The sequence below is a fragment of the Perissodus microlepis genome, chromosome 15 (assembly GCF_051167445.1).
Source record: "Perissodus microlepis isolate ML-2025 ecotype Zambia chromosome 15, ASM5116744v1, whole genome shotgun sequence".
NCBI lineage: Eukaryota > Metazoa > Chordata > Actinopteri > Cichliformes > Cichlidae > Perissodus > Perissodus microlepis.
The window spans coordinates 2,989,111-3,008,694 of NC_140475.1; the positions used below are offsets into that span (position 1 = coordinate 2,989,111).

The 19,584-nt window shown below is 40.4% G+C and overlaps 1 protein-coding gene across 1 annotated transcript; it reads left to right on the forward strand.

Annotated features, from left to right (window-relative positions):
- Nucleotides 1–1,883: 1,883 nt before the first annotated feature.
- Nucleotides 1,884–19,011, forward strand: sptlc2b (serine palmitoyltransferase, long chain base subunit 2b). Its single transcript, XM_084953427.1, has 12 exons — nt 1,884–2,167; nt 5,947–6,141; nt 6,393–6,547; nt 7,376–7,524; nt 7,935–8,059; nt 9,367–9,460; nt 10,078–10,183; nt 11,454–11,673; nt 12,032–12,158; nt 15,127–15,262; nt 15,428–15,557; nt 16,753–19,011. Exons 1-12 carry the CDS (start codon nt 2,024–2,026, stop codon nt 16,864–16,866), a joined length of 1,695 nt encoding a protein of 564 aa, XP_084809553.1. The 5' UTR covers nt 1,884–2,023; the 3' UTR covers nt 16,867–19,011.
- The last annotated feature ends 573 nt before the right edge of the window (nt 19,012–19,584 follow it).

A 19,584-nucleotide genomic window follows, 5' to 3' on the forward strand; every position in this document is an offset into this window, starting at 1 on the left:
TTTAATTCTACCCTATTTAACCCACTCTTTTAGGAAAGCTACAGATCTGGCACCCCTGGCAGGAATGGAGGTCAATTTTTAATATCTTTTCAGCTCTTGGAGCTCAGTACCTGGGACTGCTGCCTCACTTGCCTTAGTTGGGAACCCTTGGACGTGCGATAGTAGCAGCTGAAAAACAAAAAGGTCTGTGATACTGTTAAGGTTATATCTCAGAGATGAATCTGTTCCACAGTTATCATAACGCGTAACATAACATAGAATTTGTATTATTAACAAATAACAGTGTAATGACTATCCAATGCATCAGATCTGTTTAAGGGATAAAGCTAATAATTACGAGAAGACAGAGGTCATACCAAGAACAAACAAACTGCTTGCTCATTTTACGTTAGTATGGTTTCCACAGTCTCATCAGAACAAATACCATCAACGTAAAAGCTCCTTGCACTATCTGCATCCATGAGAGCACGTCCCTGTACCTTTTAACCCTGCCTCTGATCCTATTAAAGCTGGATCCTTATCACCTTTATCAGGTTTGGAATGGATGGGTGCTTAACTGCATTTGTGCACAGTGGTAAGAGCTGACCAGGCTGATGTTGCATTAATCCACAAACAAGGTTACCACCTTGAGAGGAGGGCTGGCCATTGATTAGAGAATTAAATCATCAGATTTTATCATCAGTGTCTTAATTGCGGATGTGACACCGAAGCAACACACCGATGCCGCTTAACTCTGAACTATATTTGACCGACAGCACCAGCATATAACCTCTGACTGCAGGTACGGGAACAGATGGGGTTCAACCTTTCCATAGCACAACAGTGCCATCTAGGAGGCTAAAAGTGGGAATGTTTTTTTAAAGAGTCTGAACATCCCTGTTCACATGAAATATTCCTCCAGCAACCAAACAAATACATGCAAATGATGGAGCCAGAAAGGAGCGTAATGCTGCCTTACAGCAGGAGGATTGTACAGTCACATATTATCCAGCACTGTGTGCTGACAGCCAGGCACGTTTCCCCACTAGACATGTACCAAACAGGAAAAGAACAGGAAGTACAACAAGGAGGTCCACCACAAAACCCTGGCTGTGTGTCCAGGAAATGCCATTGTTGCTGCACGCTTTCACAACAGAGATCTCTTCCCTGCTTGTGTACTTCAAATATGGTCCATGGCAGTGTTTCTCCCATGAAGTAATACGTAATTAAGGCATTAATAGTGGAATAAATTTATTGCACAGTATACACAGTGACGCATTGTTTTGTATCTTCTCGGCCCATAAAAAACGTCAGTGGAAAAAGGTGTTCAGTTGACGCCCAAGCGAAGGTTATTCTGGGTTATTTCCAAGGCCCGGGCTTTAGGACGTCCAACGCTAACGAGAGGGTGGACCTAGCAGAGAGGGAGGGAGGAGTAGAGTAAGAGCTCTCACACTGTTCCTAATAAAACGCAATGTCATCACGTTGTTAAATCCCGCCAACGAAATTTGCAGATTATGTTTCCTGAGCTTAATGGCAAATTGTTTGCCTAAAAAATTGGGAGAATCGTGACAAGTGCTAATTGCAATGAATCCAAGACCCCAAATTAGTTATCATCACTTTTCTTGTTATTTGAACAGCAGCTGTTACGTAAGACATAGCAGGAAATGTATATAAGCAATGACACTCTCTGTCTCTCTATTTCTCATATATATATATATATATATATCTATATATCTATAGATATATAGATATAGATATAGATAGATAGTGTGTGTGTGTGTGCGCGCGTATTTTATCGTTCATTGTTTTGTTTAAACGGTAGGAACAATATTTTTTTTGACTTATATAGACGATCTTTGTCCTGGAGTAACCGCATTGGCCAATAACACCATTGAGGGGCGGGGATTTCCGGCAGTCTCGTGTCTTCACGGTTCGTAGTGGGCGTTGAATAGCGTCTTCTTCTTCAGCTCATACTTCACGATAACGTTACCCAAGTTAAGCTACGTCAAACCGGGAAATTTATAGGTTTAGCCGGTCGACGAAGATGACGGAAAGTGCTACGAGTAAGCTGCTAAACGGAGACATTTGTCACCGGACCTCGAATGGTAAAAAGGCCAGTAAAAATGGCTTCGTGAAGGATCATTCTCTGTTTGAACAGCCACAGAAGTATCGCCGCCCCAGAGACAAGGTAAGGCCCAACCGTCAACTGCTAGGGCACGTCCATATACAAACAGCTCTTCAGCATAGTTTGAATTAATCCTGTTAGTGTTAGCCTGTGAGCCGTTCGTTTGTATTACTTCTGTTTGTACTGTGGCCACATACTCCTGTGAGGGAGTGTGTTTCCACAGCAAGCATATGAGTGTGAGTAGCTGCCACATGACTGTGACCTCACGAGTTAGCTGCTATATTAATGAAATTAGCCAAGACTGAAGTCTGGGCAGTTGGTTCACGTCTTTATTATTATTGTTGTTATTTCATATTCCGTACGTTTGTTTTACGCTGTCTTCTTTAGCGCCATTCAGCATAGAAAAAACGGTAAACCACCGTTAGATTCCTCTTCTTTTGGACATTACTGCTGGTATTTTCCCTCATTTCTAACTTTTATATTTTTCAAATTATTCAACTTTATTCAACAAAAATTTATAATGTATTTCAGTGGGGAGACTGTTCAAATCTTCTTTCAACTTACTCATCTTTCATCTCTAACTACTTCCACATACGTTGACCTACAGACACAAAGTTTGAATGGTGTCTGTGGTGTTCAAAGTTTAAGTTTAATGCTTTTTTTTTCACCCGTTTCAGAGTTTATAATGGGTGTCTATGGGACGGAATGTTGGCAATTACAGTGAGAAAAGCCAAATGCCAGAGTGGCATAGATCAAAAGATGCATCTTAAAATCTTCTCTTTCAACTGCTGCTGTGTCCACAGAGTTTGGTCTACAGTTATCAACAATGCATCTTTCAAAACTAACACATGTAAACTTTTTAAACTGTGGATCCAAGTGAAGGGAGTAACTTCTAACCAACCCATAGAGACATACTGTGTTGTATTTTTAGTTAGTTTGTCTCAACAGCAGGAAAGACTCCACTTTTTAAATTGCTCCTGTGGCCACATTTTTGACAGCAGGAGCATAACAAACACATTGTTGTGTGTCTGTAGTGGATTCTCCCCACATTTCAGTGATTTAAAGAATATGAACTTTCAATATTCATTCAGATGTTTTGTGATTCTAAATTTCTTTTGGTATTAGTCAGCTTTTTCTCATCTCAATTTTAAAGATGTTCAGCTACTTTCCGATTTTGAAACTACTTCTGTGTGAACTTTAGCTCTTAACAGTTCTACATTTTAGCCTTCAGGTGAATGATTCGGCCTATTTCAGCTCATTCAATATGACATTACATTTCAGCTCAAAACATTCAGCTATCAGCATTCACATTGCAGTTTCTTCAAGAAATGCATTCTCTGGTGATCTCATACAATCTACACTTTTAGGCCTAATACTATAAACCTCAACCTAGCTGTTTAAATTAAAATGAACTTTTACTTACTTTTTATTTTTAAATAAGCATTTCTCTTTAACATATTCCAATCTAGAAAGTCACTACTGTGATTCTACCTTGTATTGGGTTTTACTGCGCTGTATAGGCTACATATACTTATGCTGTCAAGGGGAGCATGCCACCTGATCAGGCCTGACTGCAGTGGAGACTTTTTTTTTCTGTAACTTTACACTCTGTTGTTTTTCACCTCTTGCGTGTATATTGCACCTGTGCCAGGTGAAATCAGACAGGCCTTTGTTTACGCTGACCCCAGTATGAGACGACTGAGGTCCTGCGGAGTTTTTACCACAGAAACTTAACAGTATCCTGGGAGAGAAGTACACCACTACTTTCACATGACACTTGAGCAGGAGAGGAATGTCTTCAGGCTGTGAAGGGTGGGGTCCTTCCCTTTCATTCCCAAGGCAGGAATGAAACCCACAAAAAGAAAAAAAAAAACTCTTTTTGAAAGTGTGTTTTTTGTGGTAGTGGAGGTCTGCCTTGTGCTTGTTGTTTTTAGCTTGTTTAAATTAAACACAGAAGGGGGGCAGCATTAATCCAACAGCATTCAGAATGCTGATTTCAACACTAATGCATTTACATAACTAGATCCAGATTTTGTGGCTATATTAACAGCTTAATCCTTAAAGATATATATAGACGCTCGTTTTAACATGGTCAAAGTTGCAAATAATGAAATGAATGTATGTGGCGGTAAAGGCTGTGAACCGAAAGATCAGTTTAGAAAAGTTTCTTTTTCCTACTCTTGCCTCTGTGTGAGTCACTGGTAGCGAATATGGTCATCTTAGGGACACAAGGCTGACTGCTGCCCTACCCACCTGCTCCTCAAACCTTCAGTTTATGAGGGCGGGGCCTGTAATGAGCTGGTTTAAGGCAAAAAGTAAAAGCTAATGGAGTCCCAAAAAAAAGAAACCTGGAGTTAGAAATGCGCACATTAGCACCTCTTTAATTTTATTTGGCAATGTCAAACTGGGTGATTGGCCTTGGTCATTGTTAAACATGGTATTTACACTTAAACTGGAATTGCTGTAAATGGTGAAAAAGCGTTCTCCTGTGCCTGCTTTGATTGGGCACTCTGCTTGCTGTTGATAAGGCCTTGAATTTGTTGTTGCTTCCTGGTGAGACCTGTGTTTGATGGAGGAATAGGGCTGTTAATAATTGCTCTCTTTTAGCAGCACTGTTTTTTTTTTTGTTTGTTTGTTTTTTAAACTGTCAGCTAGTTGAAATGAGTGTTCCCTGTCGATCGAGTGCAGTATTTAACACATTTTACAGTAAGACTGGATTTCAGTGACGGATCAATAATCACGTATGACAAGTTTATCGGAAAAATGGTTGGAAGAAGGATTTGAGCATGCAGAGGGAAAGATACTTTCAGCTGACAATTAGACATAATTTGTTGTGTCTGATGTGAACCGTACACCAAGAGCTGCTCTTATTATGTATACAGTGTAATATGATCTGCTGAACTGCAGAGGAAGCATGAGAAAGAGCAAACATAAAGGGTTGTTTTTTGGCTGTTCCTCTGGGTGCAGTTTCGGTGATGCTCGTCTATAAACAAATGGTTGTTTTATTTTATTTTTAAACAGAGTAAATCTGAAGCCAGGCAAACTACATCTAGTCTTGTTGGCTGCCATTGGTATGCAACAGTCTGTTTGAACAGTGCACTTGAACAGGACTGTTTTGTGCTCACTGCTTTCAGAAAACATGGCTGCCCGAGTGCTATTCTCTCAGTGCTGTTTCAGTGAACTTTTACCTGTGTGGTTGGGTTCAGTTACACACCCTGTGCACACACATGCGCGCTGCTCTCCTGGTCATAAGCTCAAAGGTGTTTCTCGGAGAGGCATGACTGGTCATATGCGATATGGCTGCTAAGCTGCAGGGCAGAGCAATGTAATGAGTAACTGCCCTCATCGGTTTACTGTTGGTTTTGTAGGCAACCAAAAAAATCAAATAGCCAAGCTTTTTTATTATTATTTTTTTCAATGTTGTGCTGCTCCACCAATCTATGACCACATTTATATCACCTCACAATCCAAGATCAATATAACTATTCATAAAGCTCAGTGACTCAGAGCCCTAGAGGGAATGGGCTGGGGGGGGGGCTGCAGTGACACAGGAATGCCTCAGTGTCCACGGATATATGTACTTATTGTGTAACTTTTAGCTTTCTGACAGTCTTTGCAAGACAAACTCAAACTTAGCTTAAACTGGAGTGACCGCTGTGTTTTGCAGTTCTTGTATAGTAGTAGTAAGCGAACAGATCTGGCGAGATGCGGAAATGGTCTTAAATCTATATCTCACACTCAGATTGGCTGGTTGAATCTGCACAAAGATGTTTAAATTTCACTTGTTAATTGAAATTGAGATTCTAACCTCCTGTTTTGTTTTGTTTTTTGTTGACTTCCAGAACCAAAATGTCCCCCATAATTCCAGCTTGTACAAGAAACCATTTGTGGAATCCTTCGAGGAGACTCCTCTATGGGTTGCTGTGCTCACCTACATGGGCTACGGTATCCTCACCATCTTTGGCTACCTCAGAGACTTCCTTAGACACTGGGACATTGAAAAGTGCCATGTGGCCCGTGAGAGAGACGAGCAGAAGGTAATGAAGTGTATACTGAAGTTTTTCACATACAAGACAAATTCAGGGGACAAATTCCAAACAAGACAAAATAATCTAGTCGTCCTACTTTTATTGCAACATGTTTTATGTTTGAATTTTGGATATTTGATAACATGAACACCAACTCTTTTCAGACATGTTGTTTTACATCTGGTTCAGAGATTGCTCCTAATTTAAACTGTCAAGATTATGTTAGAAATCATCTGCACTTTCTCGCTTTCTTTCTGCAGGATTTTGTCCCCCTCTATCAGGATTTTGAAAACTTTTACACCAGGAATTTGTACATGCGGATCCGAGACAACTGGAACCGCCCTATCTGCAGTGTTCCTGGTGCCAAGGTGGACTTGGTAGAGAGAGTAACTCACGACTACAACTGGACGTTTGAGTAAGTCGCTTGTTTTTTGTGTTGTTTTTGTGGTTCTTTGTCTCCATGTGTTTATTTTGAATAGAGGTGTTTCACATGAAGGTCATTACTCCCCTCAGAGGTGTGTGTGTGTCTGTTCCATTAACATGCACTTTAAGTCACTGACCTTGCAGTTCTGATAATGAGAGTGACGTAGTCTCTCTGAGGTGTGTATTTCTGTGTCACTGATTTACACTCAGAGTTTACTGACCTTGTGTTTCTGATAGTGAGTGATGCAAGGCATGATTCACGTGGTTATGTTGAAACCACTGCTTTCTGTCACATGATGTCCTAAGATCCACCGTAACTTTAAAAGGTCCACTGCTTTATAGCTGAGTTGTTGTGGTTCCTAAACGCTTCCATTTTGCAATAATGCCACTTACAGCTGCTCATGAAATGTTTGTTGCAAAGGTGGCATCCTGTAACAGTACCATGCTGGAATTCAGTGAGCTCTTCAGAATGACTGATTATATCACAAAAGTTTGTGAAGGCAGACTGCAAAGCCAGGTGTGTATGGCATTTGGCAGTAGGGCTGAAAACAGGTGTGGCCCAGTAGCTGTCAATAAACTGCTGCTTATTTTAAAGACTATCATTCTTTAAAAATATTTCTCTGATTAGTATCTAGTGTTTTAAAAAATGCAGCAAACCTGCCAAATTCTATTGATAACATAATAGTTTATTGTTCCAATGTGCATGATAACATTGGAAGCTGGAATGTAAACACTAAAAAAGATTTGCATTGCAAAATGAGCAAACAAGGTTAAAGAAACAACTTTTTTTAAAACCCAATTTTCTGTCTCTTCCCGTCAGGCATACAGGCAAAGTGGTGAAGGACGTTATCAACATGGGCTCATACAACTACCTCGGCTTCGCTGAGAACACCGGAGCTTGTGCCGATGCTGCTCTCGAAGTCACAAAAATGTATGGAGTGGGAGTGGGCAGCACTCGCTGTGAGATGGGTAAGGGGTGAAATCTTTTGAATGTTGACATTTGGTCTGTAAAATCCTTCTTGTGATTCGTCATCCTTCAAGGATGCTTTTTTCCGCTATGAGTAAAAGTGGAATTGCCCAGACTCTCCACTTCCACTTAAACCGCTGCTCCACATTTGTTTTCACTTTCAGGATGCATCAGTAGCCACAGCTCAAGTGCTGAAATAATAATCTGTGATGGGAGCTTTGAAATTCAAATCCTTTTACAGTTCAGCACCTAGTATGCTGCTCTCTTTTTCTTTACTTTTTTTGTGGGGGGGGGGTGTAGCTTAAGGGAAATGGACCGACTTCACCGATATGATGGAAAAGGCAGCGTGACTTAGAGAAAAGTCTGTAATTTAAATATTAGAGGAACCTGAAGAGCTGCTGTGATTTTTCAGGAAACTTGGACATCCACGAGGAAATGGAGCAATTGGTTGCCAGGTTTCTGGGAGTTGAGTCAGCCATGGCCTTTGGCATGGGTTTTGCAACCAATTCCATGAATATTCCTGCTCTCATGGGGAAGGTGAGGAATTTCATTCACTTCCTTTGTCATTCAAATGTATTCATCTGAGTCTGTACGTATGTTATCACGTTGAGCCCTTTGTGAGTGTTGGTAACAGCAATTTCTGCTGAGGAAACCCACCTCTTCCTGTATAAAGTGAAAATGGGATACTTACTGGATACCAGGCGAAGATCCTGCCCTCCCACAGAGCTACTGCCCAATGTCACTTATAAATGTAAAACTAAATACTTTACAAAGGCCTTGCCAAAAGATTTGGAAAAAAATCACTTTGGTCAAACAGGTTTAATCGGGGTCTCTGGGTGTGGGGCCTGGGGTACTTGTGTTGGTGGGAAAACCAAAATGTGTTTGGCACAATCATGCATTCAGATCATAATTCTGATTGCAGAGGCTGCCAGAGGGGACAGGATTAAAAAAACAACAACAACAAACAAAAACAGGGTATTTTTTCAGATGGACAGCCACACTTGTAGAGTTCAGGTTGTTCTAAAACCCGTTAGTTTCTGGGAAAGTTTTCAAAACATCTGAGTGTTGGAATTCCTGTTGTTCCAGCCGTGATGCTTTTCTTCTGTAGCTGGTGGGGAGGTAGAAATCTGTGCTGATAGGTGCGTGTCACTGCACCTTGTGAGTCAGAGCATACGTCTTTATGACCATTAATGACAAACGTGGGAAAGGAAATAACATCGAGACTGACATTTAATCAGACTGCTCTTGTCATAAACATTAATAAATTCTTAACTGTGGTTGTCACGTTTCTACTAGCTCACATCCTTGTCCTCATAGTGTGATGTTGTAACGAACTCGGGTTTTCATTGGCTAGAGGAACTTTTATTTGACTGTTTGGGTGTGTTGATTTTAAGAGCTGGGCAGGCTGCCATTTTGCTATGTTATCTGTTTTTGTTTTGCTTTTTTTAAACAGGTTGGTATTGCTTTTAATGATGTCTTTTTTGCTTTCAGTCTGTATGAACTTAACAATTATCGATCCATTTTTTATCTGTCATATTTAATTCACTCTTCAATGTAATAAAAATTCATATTGGCAGGCATAGTGTGTCAGTTACGCGACTTCTTCTTGTAATATTTCCCTCATGTGTACTAAAGGCTTACCTTAAGTGTAACCTAAATAACAATAGATCCATCCCTAAACAAGGGTGAGCGAAGACAGTTCTTTAAATTCTGAGCTATATACATTTCTGGAGAAATAATGGCATTCTGCTGTTCTGGCTACTTGGTGAGCTGCTAAAGTTACGTGAAAATGTGTAAACTTTGTCGCTTCCATTTGAAAAATTCATTTCTGTTTGCGGTTGTAGGGTTGCCTCATCCTGAGCGACGAGCTGAATCATACGTCGTTGGTGCTGGGTGCTCGTCTGTCGGGCTCCACGATTCGGGTCTTCAAACACAACAGTGAGTGACTTCCAGTTTTAAACCTCTGACCTGAAAGCAGTTGAGCTGTATTTTGTGTTACACCCAAAGCATGACATTACACTGGAGACAAAGGATTAGAATGGATCTTTCAACTCTATGCAACAAGTAACAATAATTCCCGTTAAGTCAAAAGGATAACAAAGACATTCAGCGTGGGTGTGTGCGTACATTTCAACATGCTGCTTTTATAAAATCCAAACTATTTTTTTGGACACTTGCTTACTCATGTCTGCAGTTATACATTGACTGTATTGTTTCCAGTGCTAAATAACACATTATAGGGTGTGGTTATTTTTCGGCTCAGGATAAAAACATGACACACACACACACACACACACACACACACACACACAGCTGAGATCATGACGTGTAGTCAACAGGCAGGAACCAGGCCAGGTGGCTTCTGAGAAAATGCTCTGTGATCATGAAATATTGACAGAGTTGTTCATCCATTTAACACAGGTCTCATATTTCTGTAGGGAAAATGTTAATCCTTAAATTTGCTTGTCTTTTCATTACTTGGCTTTTTCTTACTGTCAGTGATTTAACGAGTAACCTAAAACAAACATTTATTCACAAACTCCTTTGTGTTGTAGACATGCAAAGCCTTGAGAAGCTACTGAGAGATGCCATCGTGCACGGGCAGCCGAGAACCCACCGACCCTGGAAGAAAATTCTTATTGTGGTGGAGGGCATCTACAGGTGCAGACAGCAGTTTTTGTGATTTTTCAGCATGATAAAATACTATTCTAAAGCATTACACTTGCCTAAACGAAATAATGTACTGCCTTAACGAATTAGCATAGATTATATGGTGTGTGAGCTGGTAATGTATAGTTAGTCATTTCAACCTCATAAATACTGCAAATCAAATTAATTATTAATATTTTATGAATATACTACTGTGGTTGGGTGTAAGTTGTTACATGACTATCTGCCACTAGCCAAGGCAGACAGCTGCACCCAAAGAGAAAACAATTAGCCACTTCTGATATCATGACACATAGGTGGTGTTGGCAGATTGGTAGTTTAATATGTTAGCTTCTTCAACCACAGCTTCTTTTTTTTGGGTGGTGTGGGACTAACATGGATATCTGTCCATGTGAGCTGGTTGATCGGTCTTTGAGCAACATAGCAGCTGTCTGTCTGTGGGAACACAACAAATATGACTGCACATTTACGCTGACATCATCCTAGTGCAAAGACAAGTGGAAGCAGACAAAAACAACAAGCACGCATGCTACAAACTTTACCCGAGTCATTTAGACAGCCGTTAGCACAGGATTCTCCTTATGGGGACCTGATATGTTTAATATGCTGCTGAGAATATAGCCCAGAAGAAGCGTATAGTATAGCTTTTATTTTGGAAAGAGCCATTTCTCTGTAATAAACTCTCTTTTCCAAAGATGAGTGATTTCTCGATCAGATTTATTTTGTTGTTTCAGCAACATTAAATTTAAAAACTGTACTTTTGAGTTAAAATATATATTTATAATTTTAATAAATGACAAATTAAAAAGGCACGAACATTTTTTTTGTATCAAAAAAAATCGAACCGTGACACCAAAGTATCGAACCGAACCGTGAATTGTGTATCGTTGCACCCCTAATTCCTTGTTCTTTGAAGGGATTTACTATAAAGACAGTCCTGTTGATCAATATAGTTCTCAGACCAACTGCCTGAAAGAGTCAGTGCCCTTTACTAATGCAATGTTAATGGAGTTTCATTTCCACAGGGATTTCTAGAGTTAAACCTTATGTTGCTAAAATAGACTGTACTCTCAAACAGAGTATCACCTATGCATAAACAGCCCTGCAAGTGTTAGGCATGTACCTTTTAATGTCAACTGCTTTACACAGCAGCCTTCTGGTGCTTTGGTTCAGATTGTGGGTGTTTGTTAATAATGGCTTTAGGTTTGTTGCAGACGTTTAATTTTGTTTCTTTCTTCGTTTTTTTTTCATAATCCTGAAGTATGGAGGGGTCCATCGTACGCCTGCCGGAGGTCATAGCTCTGAAGAAGCGCTACAAGGCCTACCTGTACCTGGACGAGGCTCACAGTATCGGCGCCCTGGGCCCTAATGGCAGGGGAGTGGTGGACTACTTTGGCCTGGATTCCAAAGATGTTGACATCATGATGGGAACATTCACCAAAAGCTTTGGGGCTGCTGGGGGATATATTGGAGGCAAAAAGGTTAGTGAACTGCTGACAGTATTCAGAAGGCTAAGTCTAGTCTGTGCAATGTGAAGTAGTCAAAGCAATGGTTCTTGGTTATTACAGTATTAAGACACTTACTCATAGTCAATAGCTTGAGCAGTTTCCTAACTCCTAAATTGCTTAATTCAGTGTTGGCCAACAGTGTTTACTGGTAAAGTGGAATTCAGCTTCCTGTTTTACAAGATAGGATCTGATTGAGTGTATGCTTTCATTTTGAGCTAGAAACGATAGTTTGAAAAACTCAAGTATGCCATGTTTTAAAAAAAAAAAAAATCATGTCCCAACTGTCCTAGTGATACTTTTTTTCCCCCTCACTTTAATTGCATTCTGTCAGGAGCTGATTGACTATCTGCGCCGCCACTCTCATAGCGCCATGTATGCCACCTCTATGTCCCCTCCTGTGGCCCAGCAGATAATCACCTCTATGAAGATCATCATGGGAGAAGATGGGACCACACTGGGTAGGTGAAACTGCTCAAAGCTGTTTGGAATACTGGAAGGGAAGTGTAGACGGTGTTTTTATCCATAAACTGTTTCTGATAACTGCTTATTTATTGTTGTGCAGAAACATGTTGGTGGTCAAATTGCAAATAGAAGTTTTGTTAATGAGCTTGGCAAATCAAATATTAAAGTTGAATCTTTAAAATTTTAATTACAAATGGTTTTTGGTATGGTTTGGGGTCTTTTTTTTGTTTGTTTGTTTGTTTTCCCCCTGCAGTTTTGTTTTGGTTGCAACACTGTTTCAGTGTTGCAACCAAAACAAAACTGCAAAACAAAACTTTTAACCTCGTGTTTGTGGTCAGTTTTCCTGCTATTATTTGACATAACCACAAGATGGCAGTATAGACCAGTCATTCAGATATTATTCTGCAGACTTATTGGTGGGTTATTGGATGCAAAGTTACTATGGTATTGCTTTTATTTAATTTCTAATCAACTTTGCCAGCTTTCCTACTCCTTCATACGGTCTATATTTTATCACAGCTAAGAGATAAAAGCTAACTGGTAAATATTTACCTATACATAAAGGTGTGTCAGACCACTTTATCAAAGTGCATGTGTGTGTGTTACAGCTTTCTGGGTATGCTGCACATGCTGCACAGGTACATGCCCATATTATGTAAGAAACAATCTGACAGTGTCACATGTGACTGCAGCATGGGGTGCAAAGTTTAGTACAAGTCACTTCTGATTTTGATTTCTAAATATGTTTAAAAACTGTTGGCTTACTGATGATGGAGTTTTAGGCTCAGAACTTTATCAGGGACTGAGAAATGCAGTTGTTTGTTTTTTTTAAGTATCAGACACATATAGATTTGTTGTCCATGGTACTACGTGTTATAAACATTGAGATTGGAGCGCACTCTGCTGGACAAAGCATGTGATGAGACCAGATTACTGCAGGCACTTTTTTTCTGCATTATGTTCTCTTTAAAAATAATGAGAACAAGTCTTGGCTCGAGGAGGGTGGCTATCTGCTGCAACACGTTGAGTTAATAATAAGCTCACCTACAACGTTGATTCTAAACAAACTCTTCCCAAGCCCAGTTGCATATTTGACAACATATACACTGATAGCAATATATCTGTGTTGGTCTGAAGTTAGCTGAGAACATTTGGCAAACCAACATATGTTGGTCAGGCTCTGAACTTTGTGTGATTGTGCCTCTTCCATTTGGTTGTTAACGGTTCCTTTCTTTTGTCCAGTTCAGTCCAGGCTGATGGAAGGCTTTATTCTGCCCCTCCCCTCTCCCCCTTTATGGCTTTCAGATGTGTGTTTCTTTGTATATGTTTGTGCTCCTTCACGCTGTGGGTACAAAGCAGCATGGTGCTCGCGACCAGAGGTCTGTGCAGATCAAACTCTGCTGGACTCTCCTACACACACACACACAAATAGATGATAGGGTCTTGTTTTCTTGCAGGGTGGGACCCCTTTACTCTTCACAGGGCTTGACTGACTTGGAGTTCCAAAACATGCTGATATAAGATGAAATGAAACTCATTAGGCATAGGAATAAACATCTGGTGTTAACCTTTGTTACTGTCTTTCTACAGTGTCATCAACTTTTCCTGTAAGTTAGTCTGAGAGGAGTAGGCCAGACCAGCTGACCTTGCAGCATTGCAGCAGTAACTATTACGGTTTGATTGGTTGCAGCCCCGTCAGCCCTTGAAATGAAACCCTTTGAAGATCCAGGCGCTGACACAAAGTCAGAGTGACATTTGAGCCGCCTGCGAAACTGTTGTTGTTGCTGAAAGCCTGTAAGCTTATATTAATCAAATATATGTAGACGACCTAAAAGCAGAAGATAGACAAAGCTTTCATCCGTATACAAAGAAGGTTTAAGAATCTTCCATTCTTCTGTGGATACCTTTGGATCCGTTGACTGGAAAAGAAGCATGTGGTTAAGTGTAATGTCAGACTTTGTTGTGTCTCTTAGTGCTCTGAAGCTGCTGTTTCTGCTCCATTTTTGAGCACAGCCAGGCAGATGTGTGTTGCTCTTGGCGCTTTGTGCCATATGGTTATTTGTTGGGTTACGATGCTATCTCTTGAGACTCAGACAGAACATGTATCAGGTTGACACATGATTGATGTTGACCTCTTGACCATAAAATATTAGAGTTCTGTTTGACTTCAAAGCTAGTCTTCAAATAACTAGAAGGCTGGAAACAATGTGGCCCTCTTGAGAGTTTTGTACTTTTTTTGTTTGTTTGTTTGTTTTTATTAACATGGTTTTGCTGTTAGAACCACAACTACGTATTTCACTCTGGATCAGTTGTGCTCAAAAGCGAGCTAAATTGAGGAATAAAGACGTCATGAGTGGTGGTGGGAGGGGTCTCTGTAAAGTACACACTGTTTCCTTCACTTGGCTGCAGAAAAAGAGCAGATAATGAAATTTTACGAAGCTTACAAGCACCAGTAACCAGAACGGTGTGGTTTAAAGAAGCAGCACACCCTCACAGGTGCTTTCACTCTGGCTGATTAGACGTCTGCTCAGGTTGTCTGGAATGCGTGAGATCACTGAAGTTCATGTACTAATAAAGTGCCATAAAAGTGTAAGTTTTCCTGTTCTGACAGGTGCAATGGGGAGTGAGGGGTGGGGGGATGCCAATCAGGAACAATTTGTACTGAAGAGGGCTTATCAGGCAGATTTAGTGAAAACACCTGTGTGGTTGCACCATTGATGTGGAGGGGCTTTAATCAAGGCCAGGAGATGTTACTTGGTAAATACTTGAGGTCTCCAATTGCAAAAAAGTTAACTTAATAGAGATTATAATATTTAATTTGACAAAAATGCAAAGAATCAGTTGATACTTCTTCAAGAGGAAGAAATCTCAGGGAGTAAAGAGAGTAAACGGACTCAAAAGATTGACTCAAAATTGTGAATAACTCTTCTGAAGCCCAGTTGGATCTCTGTCTACCTTTTCCAGGTGCTGATCGCCTCCGACAGCTTTCACAGAACACCACCTACTTCCGCAGAAGACTGCACGAAATGGGCTTTATCATCTATGGCAACGATGACTCCCCCGTTGTACCGCTGATGCTCTACATGCCAGCCAAAATCGGGTGTGTTTTTTATTTTGTTTGTTTTGGTTTTTTTGGGGGTATAGCTGCACAAGAGCATATGCTCAGTTTTTAATATAACCTTTTACTTAATGAGAACATTAATCGTAGATCCATCGTATGAATAGCAGCACACTGCTCTTTGTCTAAGTTTCCTTTGCTTATCAGCGCCTTCGGTCGGGAGATGCTGAAGAGGAACATCGGTACAGTGGTCGTCGGCTTTCCCGCGACGCCCATCATCGAATCCAGAGCACGCTTCTGTGTATCAGCCGCTCACACCAGAGAGATGCTCGATACAGTAAGTCCCATTTCTAACATTCTCCTTTTACTAATAGCAAAAACCTTTTACGAGTGTCGACTGATGAAACACAAAAGTTTACGTTTATCTTCTTTTTCCTCCCCCCCCCCTTACTCATACTTGCAGCATGGGCTGTTTTTACTCTAAAAGTTAATCGTATCTGTGTGTGCATGGAAGCAGAATTGGTGCAAAACTGAGTTGAAAATATTGTTCACTCTTTTAAAGACAGTTTGAAATGTTGCTTTGTAAAGTGCGACCTAAAACCAGAGCTTTGCAAAAGTCACTTCCCTCATTGTAATGCTGCCACTTCTGATCTGCAGCTTCCAGTAAGTTCTTAAATATCATCAAAGACATAAAGAGAGGGGCACATCTGATCTCTTCTAAGTGGTCTCCTTCACCACTGAAGCCAGTTCAAGAGTTGTTGTTACAGGATAGACTATTTGATTGCTGAAGACTTAATTTTATCCTCAATGTGATTTAAGAGTTTGTTTTGATCCACTGTGGGTGATCATGGATTCCTGCACTTTTAATCAACCAGCCTGCCTGACCGCTGACTGACAGCTTTTTGTGCCTTGCGTTCGAGTCCATGTATGTATGTGTGTGCGTGCCTGTCGAATAATAAATGCTTCCAATATGTCCTTTTATTTTGAAGGAACCTAGAAGGGCCAAGCTGTCTCTAAAGATTACAGTGTGACTCAGGCAGAGACTTTTATTTGAGCTGCTCTGTCTCTCCAAAGACACTTCATTCATCTTACTGGGAAGCTTGTCAACACCATTTGTAATAGTCCGTTTAAACGGCATCAGGCCTGCCTTTGTAGCAGAGCTTCTAGGAGCCGTTTTTTCCGTCTTTGGAAAAGCCAGGCCTCGCAAAGCGTGGAATCAGAAAAAAGGTCAGGAGGAAGGTAAATTGTTTCCAGGTGCCCTGCAGTGTGTTGCAACACTGATACAGTCTCTGGTGGAAAGAAGTGTTCAGTTGTGGTTTATACAGGGAGCCTTCTGTTCACCTCTGCTTTTGGACTCCTCGCCTCCTTCAGCACTCTGACGTGTTAAAAATCAAAGCCAGTCTTATCAGTCTGGCTGAATCCCTTAAGTTTTGGCATGTGTACCATCTTTTTGTTTTGTTTTTTTAGTGTGTGGCTATCTTCTCTTGTATTTTGGATTGAGATTAACTGCATTCTTCCTGTTGCTTTGTCAGGCATTGGAAGCCATCAGTGAAGTGGGCGACCTCCTGCAGCTGAAATACTCAAGACGTGAGCAGCCTCTTCCCTCGCTTGGGTGGATGTCCGAGGAGAGTCTTCTTCAGGACTGAGCCTCGTCGTCCTCTTCTTGTCACACCGAGCGTGTTCTCCCAACTCACCGGCCCCTCCCTTAGCGTTTCTCGTCTGACATCCGTCTTATGCCCCCACGTATTTTTGTCTGAGCCAGTGTCTGCATTCATGTTATCCATATTTGTTCACATCAAACTCCAGTGGACTCAAAGCCAAAGTCCCAACAGCTTCACCGCGACCAAAATCAGCCACATGCGTCCGTGTCCGTTGTTACAAAGTCCATTCAGAGCCTTCCAGTTTGTCCTAACTTATTGCGACTGCATCTGTCTAACATAGTCTTATTCTTGTGCGCACACTGAATGTGTATCTTATTTGTGCAATAACAGCAGCAGTGTGGTGTTTCTTTGTAATTCAAACAACTCAGAGCAAGGTAGAAGAAGCTCTGCCATGACTTCCTGCTCTTGCACTCTTGAAATCGGATCATAGCTCGTGCTATGATGAAGTCGATAGGAAACGATCATATATGTAAATATTATTTATCACAATGTTGGTAATACTGCCTTAGGGTAGCATCCCAAACCTCAGCGAGAGATGCATTATTTCACAGGAATAAGCATGTGTATACTATATGTATTTATCTGCTTTTGTTTTGTTTTAATCCTAATCACTTTTACTTGAACAGAGAGATTATTGGGTTCTTTTACCCAACCAAAGGTTCTAAGTATATGTATAGATATGTTTTATAGCCTTCCTGTTAAAATGCAAAGCAGATATTCAAAATTAAAACATTTAACAGGGAAAGAATTCCAGAGAGGAAGACAAAGGATTTTTTTTTAACTGCATATTTTCTAGAAATATTTTTCAGCTTTATTTACTGTTTACACCTGCACTCAAAAACTTGAGCCTTGTGTCTTTAACATTTCTATAAGCTAATGAGCTACATGTGATTTCTATCTTGTTTGTTGCTTTCTCACCTGCTGAAATTGTTCTCACTCAAGTGCTTTCATGAGAATCGCCAATCTGAGCACGACAGCACGCTGTATGCATGACGATGTAGGGCTCATCTGATATACAGACAACTTTATTTATTTAACATGTGTTTGTCGGCCGTTAGCGATCTCTTTTTATTTGTGGAAACCATTATCTGAGTGGAAAGTGTGTTTCAACTTGACTACATATCTTAACTTCAGTGCAGCACTACTGACGGGCGTTTTATGTGTCCAGATGACGTAGTCACTGAAAACCTGTAAGGTTTGTTTGGTTATAGTCCAAATGTCATTGGGGTTTTCTTTTTGGTTTTTTCCTTCCCCCACTTTATCATTCACCAGATGTTATCATCCTCTGGAATGACATTCCATATCAACCTGCTTTTTGTGTCACATTTGTTTTTTTTGGCTTTCTGTTTTGGTCCGACATTACTGTGTAAGGTCACCCCAAACGTGGCTTTACAAGCCACTGTCAAACATTGTTCATCTGAGTGTGTGTTGTTTTTTTAAATGTTCCATCACTTTATTGATGTGAGCTGCAGTGTCAGTGTAGCCAGTAAGAAACCTGGCCAGCGTCTGGCCAATTCCCGCAAACACTCGATGAAACACAAGTTTAGAGACGTGTGTGTTTAATGTTTTGGGCATTTCAGCACAGCATGACTGCTATTTGCTGGTCTTTTAAACTGTACATCCATCATACATTAGTCGCTTTTTTTTTTTTTTGTCTGTATCATTCCAGTACTGTGTTCACAAAAAAAATAGTTTGACTAACAGATTGGTGATGCATTTGCTGTTAACAAGCAATAAAATGTGGAACACTTCATTATGATCTGTATGCACCCTGACATAAAACTCAGTTTCCTGCAGGGCCATGCAGTATGTTAAGTCTTCACATTTCTGTCCATGGAGGCAAAAAAAAATGTAATTGCAAACGGCAACACGGCTGTTTTTCTCAGCCTGGTTTCCCCTCACTGAAACTGCAGGTTTAATGTCTGCAGAAATGATTCAAATGCAGAGCTGCTTACAATACCTGTAAACTTGCTTGCAGTGACCAGTGGAAACTTATCTGTTGCTTTTGCCTTTTGGAATCGTGTTTGGGTTGGAGATAAACCACTTAAAGGAGTTTATAAAGCCATGATGTTTGTTGACCGTGCTGTTGGAAACGGTGCTGCAAAGATTAAATCACTTTCTTTGTATCAACTTCTAGAAAGACGTTGTGTTTATTTACCACAAACACGCACACACACACAGACTGCAGGCACAGCTCACGAAGAATACGTTACAAAGCCTTCTTGCCTTACAAGTCAGCATTCCTTACAGTCCAGTCATTGGCTGCCCTTTAACCTACTTTTAAAGCAGTGACACAAATTTAAATTGATTAAAAAATTTCACAGAGCTAAAGCTGAATAATTCACTTAAGTGTTGTCAAGCTCATCTTACATTCGAGGGTCATGCTTTGATCTTAAGTAAGGAGGACAAGTAAGAATACCCTTTGTCAGCATAAAGATGTGTAACTTCACATTTTATCTCTGAGATGTCTCATTATTAGGACAAAAAGTGCAGTTTCAACTACATCTCAGTTTACCTATATAAAGATGTAGTAAATGAAAGAAATCTGTCACTTTGGGCTTAAATTTGTAAGAAATGTGTAAAATTACAGAGAAGTCTGTGACCTCACTGCCCAGACTGTCCTGTAATTATAAAGAAAGTTTTTGTTAATTCCTGGGAAATTTCCTATTTTTGTTTATTTTACCGTGGACACAGTAAAACTAG

Excerpts from the sequence above, each read along its gene's own strand:
- sptlc2b (XM_084953427.1), top strand. The coding sequence starts at position 2,024 with ATGACGGAAAGTGCTACGAGTAAGCTGCTAAACGGAGACATTTGTCAC. Across the intron at positions 6,142-6,392 it reads GTGAGAGAGACGAGCAGAAG|GATTTTGTCCCCCTCTATCA; the intron begins GTAATGAAGTGT and ends TTCTTTCTGCAG. Across the intron at positions 6,548-7,375 it reads GACTACAACTGGACGTTTGA|GCATACAGGCAAAGTGGTGA; the intron begins GTAAGTCGCTTG and ends TCTTCCCGTCAG.